Below are 17,054 nucleotides of genomic sequence, written 5' to 3'. Positions count from 1 at the left end.
GAGAATTAGTCAAAAAATTGTTGCAGTTAATCAATGATTTCCGTAAAGTGACAGGATGCAAAATCAACATACAGATATCAACTGCATTCCTTTACACTAATGATGAAGCATCTGAAAAAGAAATAAAGAAAACCATCCCATTCACAATAGCATTAAAAACAATGAAATACTTAGGAATGAATTTATCCAAGGAAGTGAAAGACCAGTACAATGAAAACTATAAAATTTTGCTGAAAGAAACTGGAGACACAGACAAATGGAAAGACATCTCATGTTCATGGATCAGAAGAATTAATATTGATAAAATGGCCATGCTACCCAAAGCCATCTACAGATTCAATGCAGCCCCCATCAGAATGTCAAAGGCATTCTTCAGAAAGAGAAGAAACAGTCCTAAAATTTGGGCAGAACCATGAAAGATCCTGAATAGCCAAGGAAGAATAAAACTGGAGATATCGTGCTCCTGGATTTCAAACTATACTACAAAACCATAGTAATAAAAACAGTACTGGTACAAAAATAAGCACATCTACCAGTGGAACAGAATAGACATCCCAGAACCATATGGTCAACTAATATTTAAACAAGGGATCCAAGAATGCTCAATGGGGAAAGGATAGCCTCTTCAACTAATGGTGCTGGGAAAACTAGAAACACACAGAACGATGAAATTAGACCCCTGTCTCACACCACTCAGAAAAATCAACTCAAAATGGATCAAAGACTTCAACATAAGACCTGATACCCTAAAACTTGTAGAAGAAAACATAGGGAAGAATCTCATCCTTATTGGTCTTGGCAGTAATTTGGGAGACACAACACCAAAAGCACAAACAACAAAAATCAACAAATAGGGCCACATCAAACCCACAAGCTTCAGCACAGCAAAGCAGACAAGTAACAAAATGAAAAGACAGCCTACCAAATGAAAGAATATTTCTGCAAAGCACATATTGGTAAGAGGTTAATGTCCAAAATATATAAAGAACTGTCAATTCAATAACAACAACAACAAAAACCAGTTGACAAATGGGCAGAAGAACTAAATAGACATTTCTCCAAAGAAGATACGCAGATGGCCAACAGGCATGTGAAAAGATGCTCAACATCACCCATCGTCAGGGAGATGCAAGTCAAAACCACAGTGAACTATCACCTCACACCTGTCAGAAAGGATGTAAGCAAAAAAGACAAGAGGGCTTCCCTGGTGGCGCAGTGGTTGAGAGTCCGCCTGCCGATGCAGGGGACACGGGTTCGTGCCCCAGTCCGGGCAGATCCACATGCCGCGGAGCGGCTGGGCCCGTGAGCCATGGCCGCTGAGCCTGCGCGTCTGGAGCCTGTGCTCCGCAACGGGAGAGGCCACAGCAGTGAGAGGCCCGTGTACCGCAAAAAAAAAAAAAAAAAAAAAAAGACGAGACAAGGTGCTGGTGAGGATGTGGTGAAAAGGGGTCCCTATCTGGTGGGAATGCAGATAGGTCCACCCACTATGGAGGTTCCTCAAAAAATTTAAAAATGGATTTATTTACCATATAATCCAGCAATCCCACTTCTAACTATACACCCAAAAGAAATGAAAACAGGAATTCAATGCGATATATGCACCCTCATTTTTATCAAAGTAACACATTTTACACCTTAAACTTATACAGTGTTGCGTGTCAAATTTATTCAAATAGGGATATCTAGAGAGAGAGAGAGAGAGAGATGGATAGATGGATATATACATACATAAATGGATGGATGGATGGATAGTTAGGTGCATAGATCGATAGATGATGGATGGATAAAGTAACTACTTTTCTATGTGGAGACCCTGATCCTGGCCTGGCTGGTCTTCAGCGTTGCTCAGTTGAGCTGGCAGGAAACTGGGCTCTGCTCTGGCTCTGGAACTCCTCCAGGGACCTGCCAGGGACCAACTTCCTCTTCCTCTGCTGCCAAATTACGCATTCCCTGGAGGGACTCCTTTACTCCTTCCCTTCTCCCTTATCTCTATCCTCAGCCTTTTCACAACGGTGTCGCCACAGGCCTGAGCATCCTCAGGACTGTTAGCACTGAGCACCGCCTTTTGGTCTCGTGGCCCGTCTGGTACCACTGCCACTGCCCAACACACATGCCAGCTGTTGTGTGTGCCCTGCTCTGGGCCCCGTCCCTGCTGAATGTTCTAGGGGGAAGTGCTGTGGCTTCCTGTGTTGGGGTTCTGACCAGGTTTGGTGTCCGGTGCGTGATTCCGTCACTGCCACGTGGCTGGTTGTTGTACTGGTGGTTCTCTCCAGGTCCGGCCTGGCCCTGCTGTCGGGGTCCTCTGTAGCCCCCAGCAGATGCGGTGACCGGGCTCCACGTGGTCATTCCACTCACAAGGCTGATCTTTCTTCTCTCCCGCCTGCCCTTTGGCTGTGCCGGATTCCGAATGATTCCAATCTGCTCTTGTATTATCTCAGAAGGACCAGATGATCCTGTCTCTTAACAGCAGCACCAACCCCATCATTGGCTTTTTCTTTGGCTCCTTTAGGCACCCGAGGCATCAGAGACTCTCGGGTTGGTTCTCCAGGGGACTTTGGAGGACATAACTGGGGTGAGGAACAGTGGAGGAAGCCTTCCTCAGGAAACCGTGGAGATTTCAGGAAACAGGTTCATGCAGTGATTCTGTATCAAGCAGGGTTCAGTCAGAGCAGTGGTACAGCTGGTTCTCCACATCCACGGAAATACTCCAGGATCTGCAGTCAGTTGAATCCACAGATGCAGAGCCCAGGGATGGGGAGGGCCAACTAGGAGGGGCTCGAGCATCCTCGGATTGTCAGGTACTCCGGGAGTTACTGGAAGCCATGCCCTGTGGCTACCGAGGGAAGACTGTTTACTCATAGGAGAGTCTACGTACAATTGCGTAAGGAGATATATATGTATCTGTAGGACCCCACACAGCGGTAGGTTCTGGTTAAATTGTCTCTGGGAGGCTGCTGTCTGATGCTAGAGCTTGAAGTCTGCAGGGCAAGCCAGGAACATGAGCTAAAACCCACGAGAACCGTCGGGAACTCATGTCAGTCTCTCATCACCTGCGGTTGTGATGATACAGGAGTTCTGCAGAAGAAGGTGGCTCCCGGCACCATCGAGGTAAATAAATACGTCCCCAGGCCAGGGGTTGGAGGAGCTGAAGGAGTGTCCCGGGGAGGGTGGAGCCCTACACCAGTGAGATGAGCCTACAGAGAAGCAGCAACACCTATGAGCACCCTGATGCCCCGGCACCAGCCTTCCACACGTGGAAACCATCTCTCTGCTCCCTTCTTTCCAACCACCAACTCTTGCGCACAATGCCTCTTGGTGCCCACCTAACCAGACACAGGTATGGAAGGGAATTCTGCGCAGCGCAGTTCAGCCTAACCAGGTTGGCACTTTTTGGACTCATCGCCGTTTACCATTGTCAACTCGGCACCCATAAACACCTCATTAAACCCCACTTAAGCCAAACAAGATAATAAAGCAAAGTCAAGCTTCTCCCTAACCCTGACACCTACACTGCACACACCTGAAACATAGCATTCATTTTCCTAAAAGAGGACACATCTTTTCATGTGCTATACACCATTTATATATCTTTTTTGAAATGTCTGTTCAAGCTCGCTATCCATTTTTATTGTTGTTTGTCTCTTTACATTGATTTGTTGGCACTCTTTATATATTTTAAATAAAAATCCTTTGTCAGATTTATGTAGTTCAAATATTTTTCCCCAGTCTGGGACTTGCCTCTTCATTTTTGAAATATCTTTTGGTGGGCAGAGGTTTTTGTTTTTTATGTACTCTATCAAATTTTTTATTTTATGGTTAGTGCTTTATGCATTCTGAGAAACCTTTGACTACTCCCAAGGAAGCAAAGATATTCTCCAATATTTTTTCTTTTTCTTTTCAATTTAAAGGCCTGCCTTATATACTGACATTACAGCTTTTTGCCATTTTATTGTTAAAATATCCTTTCTTTTATGAAATTACAGTCCTTGTAGATTGTAGATAGTAGATCCCCCTCCCACTCATCTGTTTATTTTCCAATTTTTTTTACAGTATCATAATTTTGGCTTTTACACTTAAATGTATGAGCCATTTCAGATAAATTTGTGTGCAAAATTTGAGGTAGGGGTCAAGGTTCCTTTTGCCCCATACAGTTATCTGGTTGTTCCAGCACTGCTTGTTGAAAAGACATGCTTTCCCCCCATCACCCCCATTGAATTATTTAGCCCCTCTGTCAAAAACTAGCCTTTATAAGTATGGGACTGTTTCTGGACGTTCTGATCTGTTCTCTTAGTCTATTCCAGAAATCAGCAAACTGTAGCCTATGGGCCAAAGCCAGCTCACTGCCTGCTTTTGTAAATAAACCTTCAGTGTAACATAGCCATGCCTGTTCATTTACATGTTGTCTGGGGCTGCCTTCCTGCTCCAGCACCGGGGTTGAGGAGTTGTAAACGAGACTATATGGCCTCAAAGACTAAAATATTTATTATTTAGCCCTTTATAAAGCAAGTTGGCTGATCTCTAGTCTATTCTTAAACCAACACCCACCGTTCTGATGACTGTCGCTTTGCACTAAGTCTTCAAATCAGGTAGTATACGTCCTCTAACTTTGTTTTTATTTTTCAGGATTATTTTAGCTACCCAAGTCTTTTGCATTTGCCTAGAAATTTTGGAATAAACTTCTCAATTGCCGCAAAAAATCCTGATGGGATTTTGTTGAATCTATTAATTAATCAGGGGATAATTGACATATTAGAATAGTCTTTGAATTAAAAAAGTAAAAGAAGTCATTTCACAGGTCAATTTCATACTTAGTGCCGAAACAGCCTTGTATCCTCAGTATCGTGACTGGGCTATTGCTTACATTTCATGAGTCAGTAATTTGTCTTTTTAGTTCGTTCTCCTTTTTCATAAACCTTTTAAAAATGCTGTGCTATACTTTAATGTTGTGATAAATTTCAGAATTTATCACAACATTATCACCACATATCACAACATTTATCACCACAATGTGGTGAATAAAAATAGAGCAAAACAGTGGTCATTGTCTTTCTGCTTTTAAAACAAGGTACATTGTATCCATCTGTGTGTGCAGCAGCTGCCCCAGCTACCACCAATATAAGAGTTACTGAAAGTAGGATTGGATTTCGTTTGTTTTGAGGGCAAGGAATACCAGCTTTATTTGTTCTAAACCAAATATGCCCATAAGCTAATAGGAAATCAGTCATTAGGCTGACAGGAAGTTCAGTTTAGTCACATTTTGGGTGGATTCCTTTCTCCCTAGCTTTCCAGAATCCGATGCAGTTACAAACTTTGGAGAAAGACTTGGTTTTCCACTGTCTCCTCTGAAATGCTTATTGCCCAAGCCAACTTAATCTCTTCAGATTGGATCAACTCAACCACCGACACCTTTGCCCAACTCTGATGGAGCTGGTGTGTGATCAGCCCCTCTGATATCTACCATCCTCCCCCATCAGAGCCTGGCCATAGATATGGGGGCTTCGAATAAGGGTTTTGCTATGTCCCTCCATGCTCTGGCATTCCTTCTCTGTGGAGTGTGCCCGCCTTCCAGATGGGAGTCGGTGTTTGTGGATATTACTGTCAGCATATCTGGGAGAAGTGGGCAGGTCTACATCTCTTCACAAAGGTTGTTCTTCTACAGGGAGGTTAAATGAACAAAGGAAACTGGAGTGAGACCTTCGGATGTTTGGAGAACAAGGAGTTCTCTTGCCGTCACAGCCAGGGAAAGATGGCAACTCGTTTATCAGAGAGATTTTTCCAAAGAAAAATTCACAGATCTAGACAAGTGACACCCTCTCCTCATGGGTTTTCTGAAAAGAAAAGGGTGGAGCCGCTTCAGGATGAAGTTTTCAGGATCCCAAACATCAAAGGATAGGGACCCACTAGTCCCAGAAAAGAGCACTGGGAACTCTGAAACACTATGACCCATGGAAAGTTCAAGGACAGAAGGATGATGTTGAAGGAATAGTATGGTTCTGCATGACTGCACCAGAAGCAACTTCGAATTGGACATTTTTCCAGCCTTGTAGGAAAGAGCCTCTGATGGGACCAGATCAAGACATAGAACAGACACCCTGGGTTGATTAAATGTCTGTCAAATTTTAAACAAATCACATCCACTTGAGAAATGGGATGGGGAAATGGTATTCTACGTGTAAGAAAAAAATTGTAATCTCTACTTTATGTAAATGTGTTACTTTTGTTTGGATCGCTATAGTATGTTATTTTGTTCAAGTTTGGGTAGAGTGGGGAGGTCTGAGTTAATTTTTAGGACTTCCAGCCAAGTATCACCCCATTATAGCAAATGATCACGTTTCCTTGATTTTTTTTTTCCTTAGAGTTGAAACCGGACCTCTTGATGAGATAGCAGCCGCTCAGAGATTTGCTCAAGCAGGTCCAAGGAAAATTAGGGAGAAAAGAATGTTCTCAGTTCCCACTTGGTCAAGATCAAAAAGTCAGTATGTAATTATGATTCGTCACTGAGTTAGGGGAAAGATATGGTCAGCTGGCCCTTGGAGGTGTTATGCAGGTCTCACCCTGCAGAGCATAAGAAGAAACAAAGTCAGAAGTTAAAGCTTGGAAGTGAAATAGATTGAGAATCAGACAGTGACAATGATTTATTCATACGGGTGTAGCTATTCTAAGCAATCGGATACATTCTTCTGATGGTATCAGTATATCGGGAGAAACTTGCCAAAAATTCTCAGAAGTTGGTTGCTTTTTAAAACGTCTACTTTAAGACTAATTTATAAAGCAGAGATTCATTGAGCCCTTACTACTTTCCAGGCCCTCCATATATAGACATGAGTAAGAGGCACCCCAGGAAGCACGGAGACAAGGAAGGAGAACAATTAGGGGCTTTGTTTCCAATTCTGTTGACATTATGATGGTCGTGGAGCATGGGGTACTGGACATCATACTGTATTTTATACTAATGTTATACTGTACTTTTGCATTCATTATCCCACTTGGTCCTCTCACTTTGAGAGGCAGGTTTCATTATCACAGGAAGCTAAAATTTAGATTAAATTATGTGATTAGGATCACATAGCTAATAAGTGCCAGGGCCGGGATTCAAACTCCTGGCTTCCTGATTTCCAGTCCATCACTTTTCACACCTATAGTAGCTGAGCTATGCTGAGCTGTGATCTTGCTAAACACACAGTAATTCAGTTTATTGACAACAGCCGTACTTTCCATCACCCCATTGCATTCTTTTACGTAGTTAATGGAGAACATCCTTTTTGCCTTTCTTTCTCTGGAGAATTAGGTTAGATATGGGGTTTTGTTTTGGCATTTGCCAAGTTATAAACCTGTATACGTACTGTATATTTATGTTTCCTGTCTACTTGGCTACCAGCTTATTTTAAACTCTGTCCCTATAGATTATATAAAACAATAGTTTCTACAACAAGGTAATAATACACAAAGAAATGTGTTTATTTCAGATTATTTCCAGTTATTTTCTTCATTTCCACACTTTTTCTTATCTTCCTTCTTTCTCAATTTAAAACGTCACCTCTTCTTTAGTGGTTTGTCTTTAACCAGACTATTGCATTTTTTTTAAAACAGTGTTAAATAGGTGGTATGCATATACACAGTAAAAAGTTCAAACAGCACAAAAAGTGTGCAGTAAAACTGTCTTCCTCCCCATTGCCTGGCATTCATTCCCCTCCCAAAGACATCATTTTTTTTCTGCATTTGCTTTTGTTCATTTACCTTCAAGATTCTCCCCTATTCATATATGTAGATCAGCTCCATTATAATGATATGTTATTTCATTGAAGGAATGTTCATAGTCTACATAACAGGTTCCCTACAATGGGCATATAGGTTATTTCCACTGTTTTCCCATCACAAATAAGGCTTCACGGACTATCTTTGTACTTGCTGTCTTTCTTGTGTAAATATAGCTGTAGGACAAATACCTAGAATTTCTAGATTGTTAGAACAAAGGATGTATGCATGTTCAATTGTAATAGATATTATCCTTCTTGCTCTCCAAAGAAGTTGTACCAAGGTTCTACTCCCAACGTAGGTGCGTCTGCCTTTTCCCTACATCCTTACCCAGGCAATGTGGCACCACCAAATATTTGACCTTGACCAATCTAATAGATAAGGAAGAACGTTTAATTGTAATTGCATTGCTCTTATTATGAATGAGAATAATACCCTTTCATGTGTCTGAAGGGGTTGGCCTTTTTCTTATTAAATAAGAAAACGTGGGCTTCCCTGGTGGCGCAGTGGTTGAGAGTCCGCCTGCCGATGCAGGGGACACGGGTTCGTGCCCCGGTCCAGGAAGATCCCACGTGCCGCGGAGCGGCTGGGCCCGTGAGCCATGGCCGCTGGGCCTGCGCGTCCGGAGCCTGTGCTCCGCAATGGGAGAGGCCACAGCGGTGAGAGGCCCGCGTACCGCAAAAAAAAAAAAAGGAACCTTATAGGAACCTATGCTTTTGGGAGTTCAGATGATAGTTAGCATTTTTTAGCAATAAATTATTTATAATTAAGGTATGTTCCTTGTTTTTGTAGACATAGTGCTGTTGCACACTGAATAGACTACAGTATAGTGTAAACATAACTTTTATGTGCACTGGGAAGCCAAAAAATTCATGTGACTCACTCTGTTGTGATGTTTGCTTTATTATGGTGTCTGGAACTGAACGCACAATATTTCCGAGGTGTACCTGTATAAAAATCAGGGCAATCGCATTAAGTTTGCTCACAAAAATGTTCGAAAGCATCTTCTTAAAGCAGTACATAAAACTTCAGTTTGTGAGATTACTTCCATGAAATTGCATTATCACCGTGGACCAAATCTGTAAGACAAATTATTGAAGGGGAGATACGTTTTTACCTTCCTCCGTTTCTAGAGGAAGAAAAGCTAAATAACTATAGCAGTAGAATCTTACACTGCAGTATCTCTAACCAAAAATATCTTGTTCCTCCACTAAGCTAGGTATAAAATAAGTAAATGTGTATTATAACTGTCAACAGTGCTTGAGAAAATACTCCTCCTGCATTATAACAAAGAACTGAAGAGTTCAGTTAAAAATTTTGATAGTGAAAATGTGATAATAATTAGAAATTTGGGTAAAACGTGAAATTTACTCTTGTATCCTCCCTTTTTAACCTCTTTCATGAATTGATTCTTGTGGTCAGTGAGGAATAGAATTACTCCTAACCAGGCCAAAAATATCCCACCATGTGACTATAAAGTATAATACAGGTTTTAAGTACCTATCTGAGAAATAAATTGTCTTAATTTAATGTTTTACCACATCTTAGAAGGTAAATCCATCCATCAGTTGGAGTCATGGGACCTCTGATGACATGTGTCTTTGGAAACCTCAGAATTTGTCAGCGAGGCCGATGTAACCACCTTGCTGTGGTGAGACGTTCTTACTACTAACAGGAGGCCGATTGCTTTGTCCTTTTAACCTACACATCACTAAAACAGGGAGAAAAATAATGAAAACCTGACTCAAATAGGCTTTTAAAGAAAAGTAAATTCTAATATTGTCATGACAAAAATATATGAATCTTGTTACGAAGGGAAAAAAAGGCAGTTTGTTAGTCATTTTTACGTAGACCTCTCCTATTTTTTAATTCTTCGTACTGTTTATTTGAAGTAGACACGAGGTAATAATATGTGTCAGACTTCTGGAATGTCTTTCAGTTCTGTTTTCTAATTTGAAGAATTTATTCTTAATCCTAACTCTACAATTAATATTTAGACTGTTACAGTCTCTACTGATGAAAATATTAATCACAAGACTTTGAAATTTGCCCTAAATCAAAATTTGGGCAACAACACATTTCCCTTTATCAACTTTACACATCTGTCAGGTGATACCCGCCCCTACTACAAGGCTTTGTAAACCTAACTGTTGGCATATCAGAAGTTCTCACTCAGTTGTCATTTTTAATTATGGTATGTATGGCCTTTTAAAATGTAAATATTCTATATTTTCATTTCATTTGCTTACTGAATAAATACATGTTGACATCCTACACACCCCTGTATAGGATAAAAATCAGTATCAGATAAAATCCTTATCTTCCTTATATAAGGTGCTTAAGGACCTTATATAAATTTGTTCCCTTTGTAGATAAACATTCGTTGTTAGGCCATCTACCAAAATTCATTTCTAAAAGCTTTATTTAACTATGCATAGTAGTACAGCTATCAGTTTTGTTAAATGAAGTTGGCACCGTTTATAAGAAAGCCACGTATATGCGGTGCCGTTGTTTGCTTTTAAAAGGTAATATTTGTTATGTCACAGAGGCCAGTTTTCTACAGTACAGAGTTGAATGTTGCAAATTATAGGGAAAGGGCCTCGAGGTTTTGGGTTTTTTTTTTTTAATATTTATTTATTTAAATATTTATTTGGCTGCGCCAGGTCTTCGTTGCACCATTCAGACTTCTCAGTTGCGGCACGCATGCGGGATCTGGTTCCCTGACCAGGGATCGAAGCCCGGCCCCCTGCATTGGGAGCGCAGGGTCTTAACCGCTGGACCACCAGGGAAGTCCCTGGAGTTTTTATTTAAGATACTACTTCAGAATTTTTTCCAGGGATAGGAGATTCAGGCAGCTGGAATAGAACATTAGAAAATGGGAGGGTATTTTTCACACAGAATTCTGAATCATTGCTATTTGACTTCATTTTTGTTGCTGTTATCTCTTCTAGCAGATAGATTTCCACATGGCCTTAGGGAAAATTAACCTGTTGGTTGTTTTTAAATTAAGGTACAATTTATTTTTTTATTGAAGTATAGTTGATTTACAATGTTGTGTTCACTACTGCTGTGCAGCAAAGTGATTCAGTTATATATATATATATATATATATATATATATATATATTCTTTTTTTGTCTTCTTTTCCATTATGGTTTATCATAGGATATTGAATATAGTTCCCTGTGCTATACAGTAGGACCTTGTTGTTTATCCATTCTATATGTAATAGTTTGCATCTGCTAATCCCAAACTCCCACTTCACCCCTCCCCCAATCCCCTCCCCCTTGGCAACCACCAGTCTGTTCTCTATGTCTGTGAAAACTAAAAATAGAATTACCATATGATCCAGCAATCCCACTCCTGGGCATATATCCAGACGAAACTATAATTCAAAAAGATACATACACTCCTGTGTTCATAGCAGCACTGTTCACAGTAGCCAAAACATGGAAACAACCTAAATGTCCATCAGCAGATGAATGGATAAAGAAGATGTGGTACATATATACAACGGAGTATTACTCAGCTATAAAAAAAAGAATGAAATAATGCCATCTGCAGCAACATGGATGGACCTAGAGATTATCATGCTGAATGAAATAAATCAGAGAACGTCAAATACCATATGATAGTGCTTATATGTGGAATCTAAAATGTGACACAAATGAACCTATCTATGAAACGTGTTGGCTTTTTTAGGGAAGTCATCTTACAGAGAATACCAGAGGGAAAAAGACAAACCTAGAGCAACAGGCTTCAGAAGCCCTGAGGTGTGAAGCTAGAAGAACCCAGGAGGTAGAACTAAAGAGTGAAGGAACAGTGTCAGGAATCACAGATTGTAGCAAAGACTAGACTGTAGACGGGGGAAAAACAGGAGTGGGACAGAGGAGAAGGGGAGAGATTGCCTGCATCAAAGAAAAATAGGCATGAAAATTTTAAAAGGAAACAAACCCGTGTAATTTTCATTAGATAGAAATAAAATGTAAGGAATCCCTCATAATACAAACCATTCCTTCAGTAAAACTTACAAGTAGTTCTTGAATGCTTGCCAGGAAGGCCAGAAGAGCTATGTTGCTGGTAGCCCTGCAGTTCTTGATTTTTTTTTTTTTTTAGGGGGGAGGGGGTGAGGAGGGAAACAAATATCCATCCTTCTGAGGATGCCTCAACCCAGGGGTCACTCAGAGGAAGAATTCTTGGCGCAGGAAGTTGGGGTTAGCAGATGCAAACTATTATATATGGAACGGATAAACAACAAGGTCCTACTGTGTAGCACAGGGAACTGTATTCAGTATCCTGGGATAAACCATAATGGAAAAGAAGACAAAAAAAGAATGTATGTGTATGTATAACTGAATCACTTTGCTGTACAACAGAAATTAACACAACATTGTAAATCAAGTATAGTTCAATTGAAAAAAATGTAAAAATTTAAAAAAAAGAATGGTTAACCTTGAGCTATGAGATATGTACCGTCTTTCTTTTCCTGTGTCTGTCTCAGCAGGAGGCCTCCCGCGGGTGATGAAGGCCGTGATCAGAAATGGTTTTGCAGCCATTTCTGGTGGTTCTTTGCCTGCGGTGCTTGGTCCCTCCTTTCCTAAGGACCTGCTTCAGATTGTGGCCCGAGCTGCCCACCTTTCCTCCCTTCCCACCTCTTCTTTTTTGTCACCTATATCTATTTCTCTCTTGATTTGGTCAGGTGTTCAGACAGTATACCAAAAACAGCTTCCACACTGTTGATCATAGAAAAGCCATTTTATGAACTTAGGAATAAGTCAGTGTCATCAACTGTAAAGGATTCGTTCCACACGGGGCAAGTTTAAGAAGAAATGCTGTTGTAACAACCCTATTACAAATTCTCCAATCCCCTGTCATCATGGCGCTCCTCTGATCAAAACCTACAGAAGAGACCAGCTCCCTATTTTATCTCTGGACACGCAGCTCCCCCGTCCATCCAAACAGACCTCAGTCATATTTTACTTTTCAGGCAAGTTACCTGGTACAGTATCACAAGTATCAGGCCCCTTCGTTACATCTGTTCCCCACAGATGTTTGAAGAATACTCACTAGGATATTCTAAATGGTGAGATTTAAATTATTCAAAAATTAGATAATTCTAAGTGACAATTTTCAAGTCATATTAAAACATTTGTTTATCTTTTGTTGACTGTCTTGGTTTTTCTTGCCTTCAGTAATCTCACAGAGATGACAGGTCAGTTTGCAGAATAAGAGCAGTCACGATAATAGCATCGCTTTTCTTCTCTTTGCTGAAAGCACTTTACATGAATTCTCATTTTACCAGAACTTGATCCGAAAAAGCTATTGAAACCATGTATCATTAGCTTTTCCTTCTAAAGTCAGACCGTTGAGATTTAGAATTCATGTAAATTTCTTTATCCTCTTCCTGTTTTCTTCTGTTATTTTCAAAAAACTCTTAGGGGTGTGGGTTGTTTTCTTGTGTGTGGTTGTTTTGGTTTGTTTTCATCTGTTTCCTATTTCCTTCCTCCTTGTAACTTCTTTACTTTCTCTTGGAATTGCCTCAGCAACGAGCATTTGAATTCCTCCGAAGCTGTGTCTCAGTTTCTTTATCTGTAAAATGAGACTAATACTAATACCTGCCTCACAGGTTGATTATGTAATCAACACACATCCGTTAGAACGGTACCATGGCACATTGTTAGCTGTTTCTAATTCATTATTCTTAGTAGTTGTAGTTATCATTTTCTGTGATATACGTGACATACTTTTTAATTTCATGGTACAAACATAGGGAACCAGTTACCACCACCACCACCCCCCCCAGTACACACGCAAAGTTCAGGAACTTCTGTGGTATTTATGAACGCTCTGGCACTTTCAAAGGATGTCTCGTGTGTGTCATGTAGCACTCACTGAGATTGTGGGCATTCAGCCAGCTCTATAATTGCTGTTAATTTACTGTATCATTAACAGAATTAGTCATTGTTTCATTTTAGACTGTTAAAATATAGTTTACTTCTAGACTGTTGTGGGCTATATGAAAAACCAAATTGCCCCTTCCAGCTAGCGATGATGAATACTTTGTATTGTGTTGTATGGATGCTGAATTATTAATCTCTTAAAATGAATAACTGCCGCTTCGTATGTCTACAAACATGAAATTGATTACTTCTTTTCCAGGGGATAAAGGAGGTCTGTATATTACTTCCAGTTTTACCCTTAGCAAATCTGTAAATAGGCTGCATCTCATAGAATTGCCTCAGGTAATGTGAGTCCTGTAAAAATGTAAACAAAATACAAAAGAGGGCATTCTCCTCATGTTTACGTTCGTGTCACTGTCTTTAATTGAACAGCAGCTGTCATACGGTTGGTCATCTGTTACGCACTTTACACGGACCCCGTTAAGTATCTCAGCTGTTAATGCTTCGTAATGAATTGTCGTTATGTAGAGACACTTTTGCAGTTTTAAAGCAGAAATGAATCATGTTGTCTTCCAAGTGTAGGTTCGGGTCACCGTCGCCCCCACACGACGGTTTGAGGTTCAGTGTCCGCAGGAATAGCAGCCTGTGGGATTTAGGCTGGACAGCAGGAGGACTTCCCACCAGCAGGCTGCTGGAAAGCCCGCGGGGACTGAGAAGACACCGGCACAGCCCTCAGCGTGGTGCCTGGCACACTCAGCGCCCCGACGGGACACAGCTTTTCCCCGAAGAAGACCTCCTTAGGCTTGGCCACGTTCTCCCCATCAAAGAGTTGGGGACTACCAGTGGACAGCAACACATGCTTTAATTGACATTAAAAAGCATACGGTAGCACATCAAGAAAAAAAAGAGGTGGGAGGTGATGCCTCTTAAGGGAGTATTCAACTCAGAGAGCTTTGGGGTCTGCTTTTGATGGACCCTCAGGCATTGGTTGAGTATCTACTGTGTCTGTGTGCTCAGTGAATGGAAACAGTGGGAACGTTTAAGTGATACTTTGGGCAGACGTTTCTGTTTAGACACCAGATCATCTTCATTTCCCCCTCAACTGTTTGGGATTCAGCAGTTTTGGAATCCATATATGACTATATGACTGGAAAATTTGTCCAAGCCATGAAAACCCATTTGTAGAAAACTCAAACAGTCAGATTTTTAAGAAATTTCTTAATTGTTTGAAAGTACTGTATTTCTCTTTTCAGTGAACTTTAAAAGGCTGTTAAAATCCGAGTCTTCAAATGGTAAAGTTGTACGTACTCCTAGGAATGTCCTACTCCTAGAGCATTGTTAAATTTCTGTATTTTCCTTTTTTTTTAAACTGATTTGAGGGAGGAGACTTCTATATGCATGCCAAACAAGAATTGACTGAGCTGATCTCAGGCTACTGTGTCTTTAGCAGATAGTATCCTGTTCAAAATAAAATAATTGAGACACTAAATATAACAGATTTTTCCTTTAGACTTTAAAAAAAATTTTTTTACAGTAGTAAAAGTCACATAATATAAAACATACTGTTTTAACCATATTTAACTGTACAGTTCAGTGGCACTAAGTACATCCACATTGTACATTCACAACTCTCAGCATCATCCGTCTCCTGAATTTTTCACCCTCCTAAACTGAAACTCCATCGCCATTTAATAAAGGTTTGACTGTAAGTCAACTCTTCCTGAGCGGTGACTTTATTGCTTTACGTTTTGGCACGTATAATACAATCTGCGCTCACACTAGTGTTGTTCTTGAAACCCATGAAGAAGCAAATGCAAAACACTCCACCAACCAAGGCGCATGGGATTTCTACAGAAAAATAAATAATGTACACGGAGGATGAACTCACACTCAACAGTTACAATCCACACTCTGATACAATCCTGCCATAAAGGAGAATCTGCTGGAGACCATTACTGAAACCTGAGACAGTGGAACGAGTCAAAAGAGACAAGATAATTGTTTAAGGAGTACAAGACGGAAAAGAAAGCACAGTGAAAGAACAAGTCACTGATAAAAAAGAACACACAAATGTGGAAAACCAAATTGCGCCTCATTCACTATAGGTATGTTCCTGAAGCATTCTACACAAATTGAATTTTTATAAGAAGGAGTCTAATGATTGGTCCTTAAGTCATTGCAAGCATCGTGCCTTGCAGGAGGTAGGAGTCAGCCATTGCTGTGTGGTTAGAAATTGGGAATTGAATACGGTGTCCCAACTCCCAATAGATTTGCTGCTCAGGATGGGGGAAAGTTTCTAGTTGCATCTTTTTCTACATCTGTACTTCCAAGGAACTGAGAAAGACCTTTTTAAACTTCAGTGTCTATGGTATAAAGTGTTTTTATTTTTAATCATTTAAATTGTGCTTGAAGCTTTTCCAGCGTAGCTCTGGCCCACAGCCAGATGGAGCGTGCTCTGTGGTCTCAGTCACAGCAGGGCGGGGATCATGTTCACACATCGTGGTTTCTAGGTGATGTTTCATTTTCATTCCCTTACTGCCAGTTATTCAAGGTGAAATCTACTTCCAGTGTTTTGTTTTTTGTTTCAGTTCAGGGAGGGTTTTTGTTTTGTTTTGCTGATGTGTATTTCTTAGTGTGTCTTTACGATTTGTGATTCCCCTCCCTTAGAATGGATTTTTCCAATTTTTATTTTGCCGCTAATACTTTAAAATAATCTTAGGATGTATTCATTGTTGGGACAGTGCTCTTAAGTCGGTTTTAAGAAAAGAGCACTTGAGATCTCTAGGAGGGTGGTAGGACTAACATTTTTAAATGTGCACTAAAAACCGTTCAGATAAAGAGTTTCATAGTGAGTCTGTGGCCAAGATCCACTTGAATGATGGTAACCCTGCTATTTTGGGGCCTTTGTTACATGATTCACTGATTTATGGCACAGGGGCTCCAAATATTTCCTCTCTGGGTCTCCGTGGAAAGTCTTTTTAAGAGGAACGTATTTCTCACTGATCTCATACTTCCTCAGTAAAATCGCAGTGCCATTTATCTCCTGATCAAAACATTTTTTTGAAAACTGGAAGCTATGTTAAAAATAGAGGTTATTACTGAAATCTTATTTGAATTGATTATTTTTACTGTCCTTATCAGCTTTCCGGCTTTGAGGTGTTTATTTGCTTTACGACATTTTTCTAAATTATGTGTAGACTCCGTCGGACAGAAATACTTTCTTAAAATATTTTCTTCTCTATCTCTATTCGTACCCTACATGACCCCTCTCCCCGTTCAGAGCAGCTTTCTGTCTGTGGATGGCATGTTATCTCTGCTCTAGAGCAGGGGCATGGGAGAAAGAAAGCATGTTTAAAGTTCAGGTGACGGGGAGTTATTGCATGAACACGTGCATCCTGCA

At 40.4% G+C, this 17,054-nt stretch overlaps 2 protein-coding genes across 7 annotated transcripts in view; both read left to right on the top strand.

Moving 5' to 3' along the window:
* UBE2E2 (ubiquitin conjugating enzyme E2 E2) overlaps positions 1-17,054 on the top strand; it is a 353,955-nt gene that overhangs the window by 280,666 nt on the left and 56,235 nt on the right. The window lies entirely within an intron of this gene.
* LOC137225356 (mas-related G-protein coupled receptor member B1-like) lies at positions 1,796-2,911 on the top strand (the record flags this gene model as incomplete). Its single annotated transcript, XM_067739270.1, is given in 3 exon segments — positions 1,796-2,162; positions 2,165-2,217; positions 2,510-2,911. Coding segments are annotated over 3 exon segments (552 nt in total), but the record flags the coding sequence as incomplete, so codon positions are not given.

Source organism: Pseudorca crassidens, chromosome 5 (assembly GCF_039906515.1).
Source record: "Pseudorca crassidens isolate mPseCra1 chromosome 5, mPseCra1.hap1, whole genome shotgun sequence".
NCBI lineage: Eukaryota > Metazoa > Chordata > Mammalia > Artiodactyla > Delphinidae > Pseudorca > Pseudorca crassidens.
The sequence above is the reverse complement of the archived record's forward strand: the minus strand, read 5'-3'. Positions and strand labels throughout refer to the sequence as shown.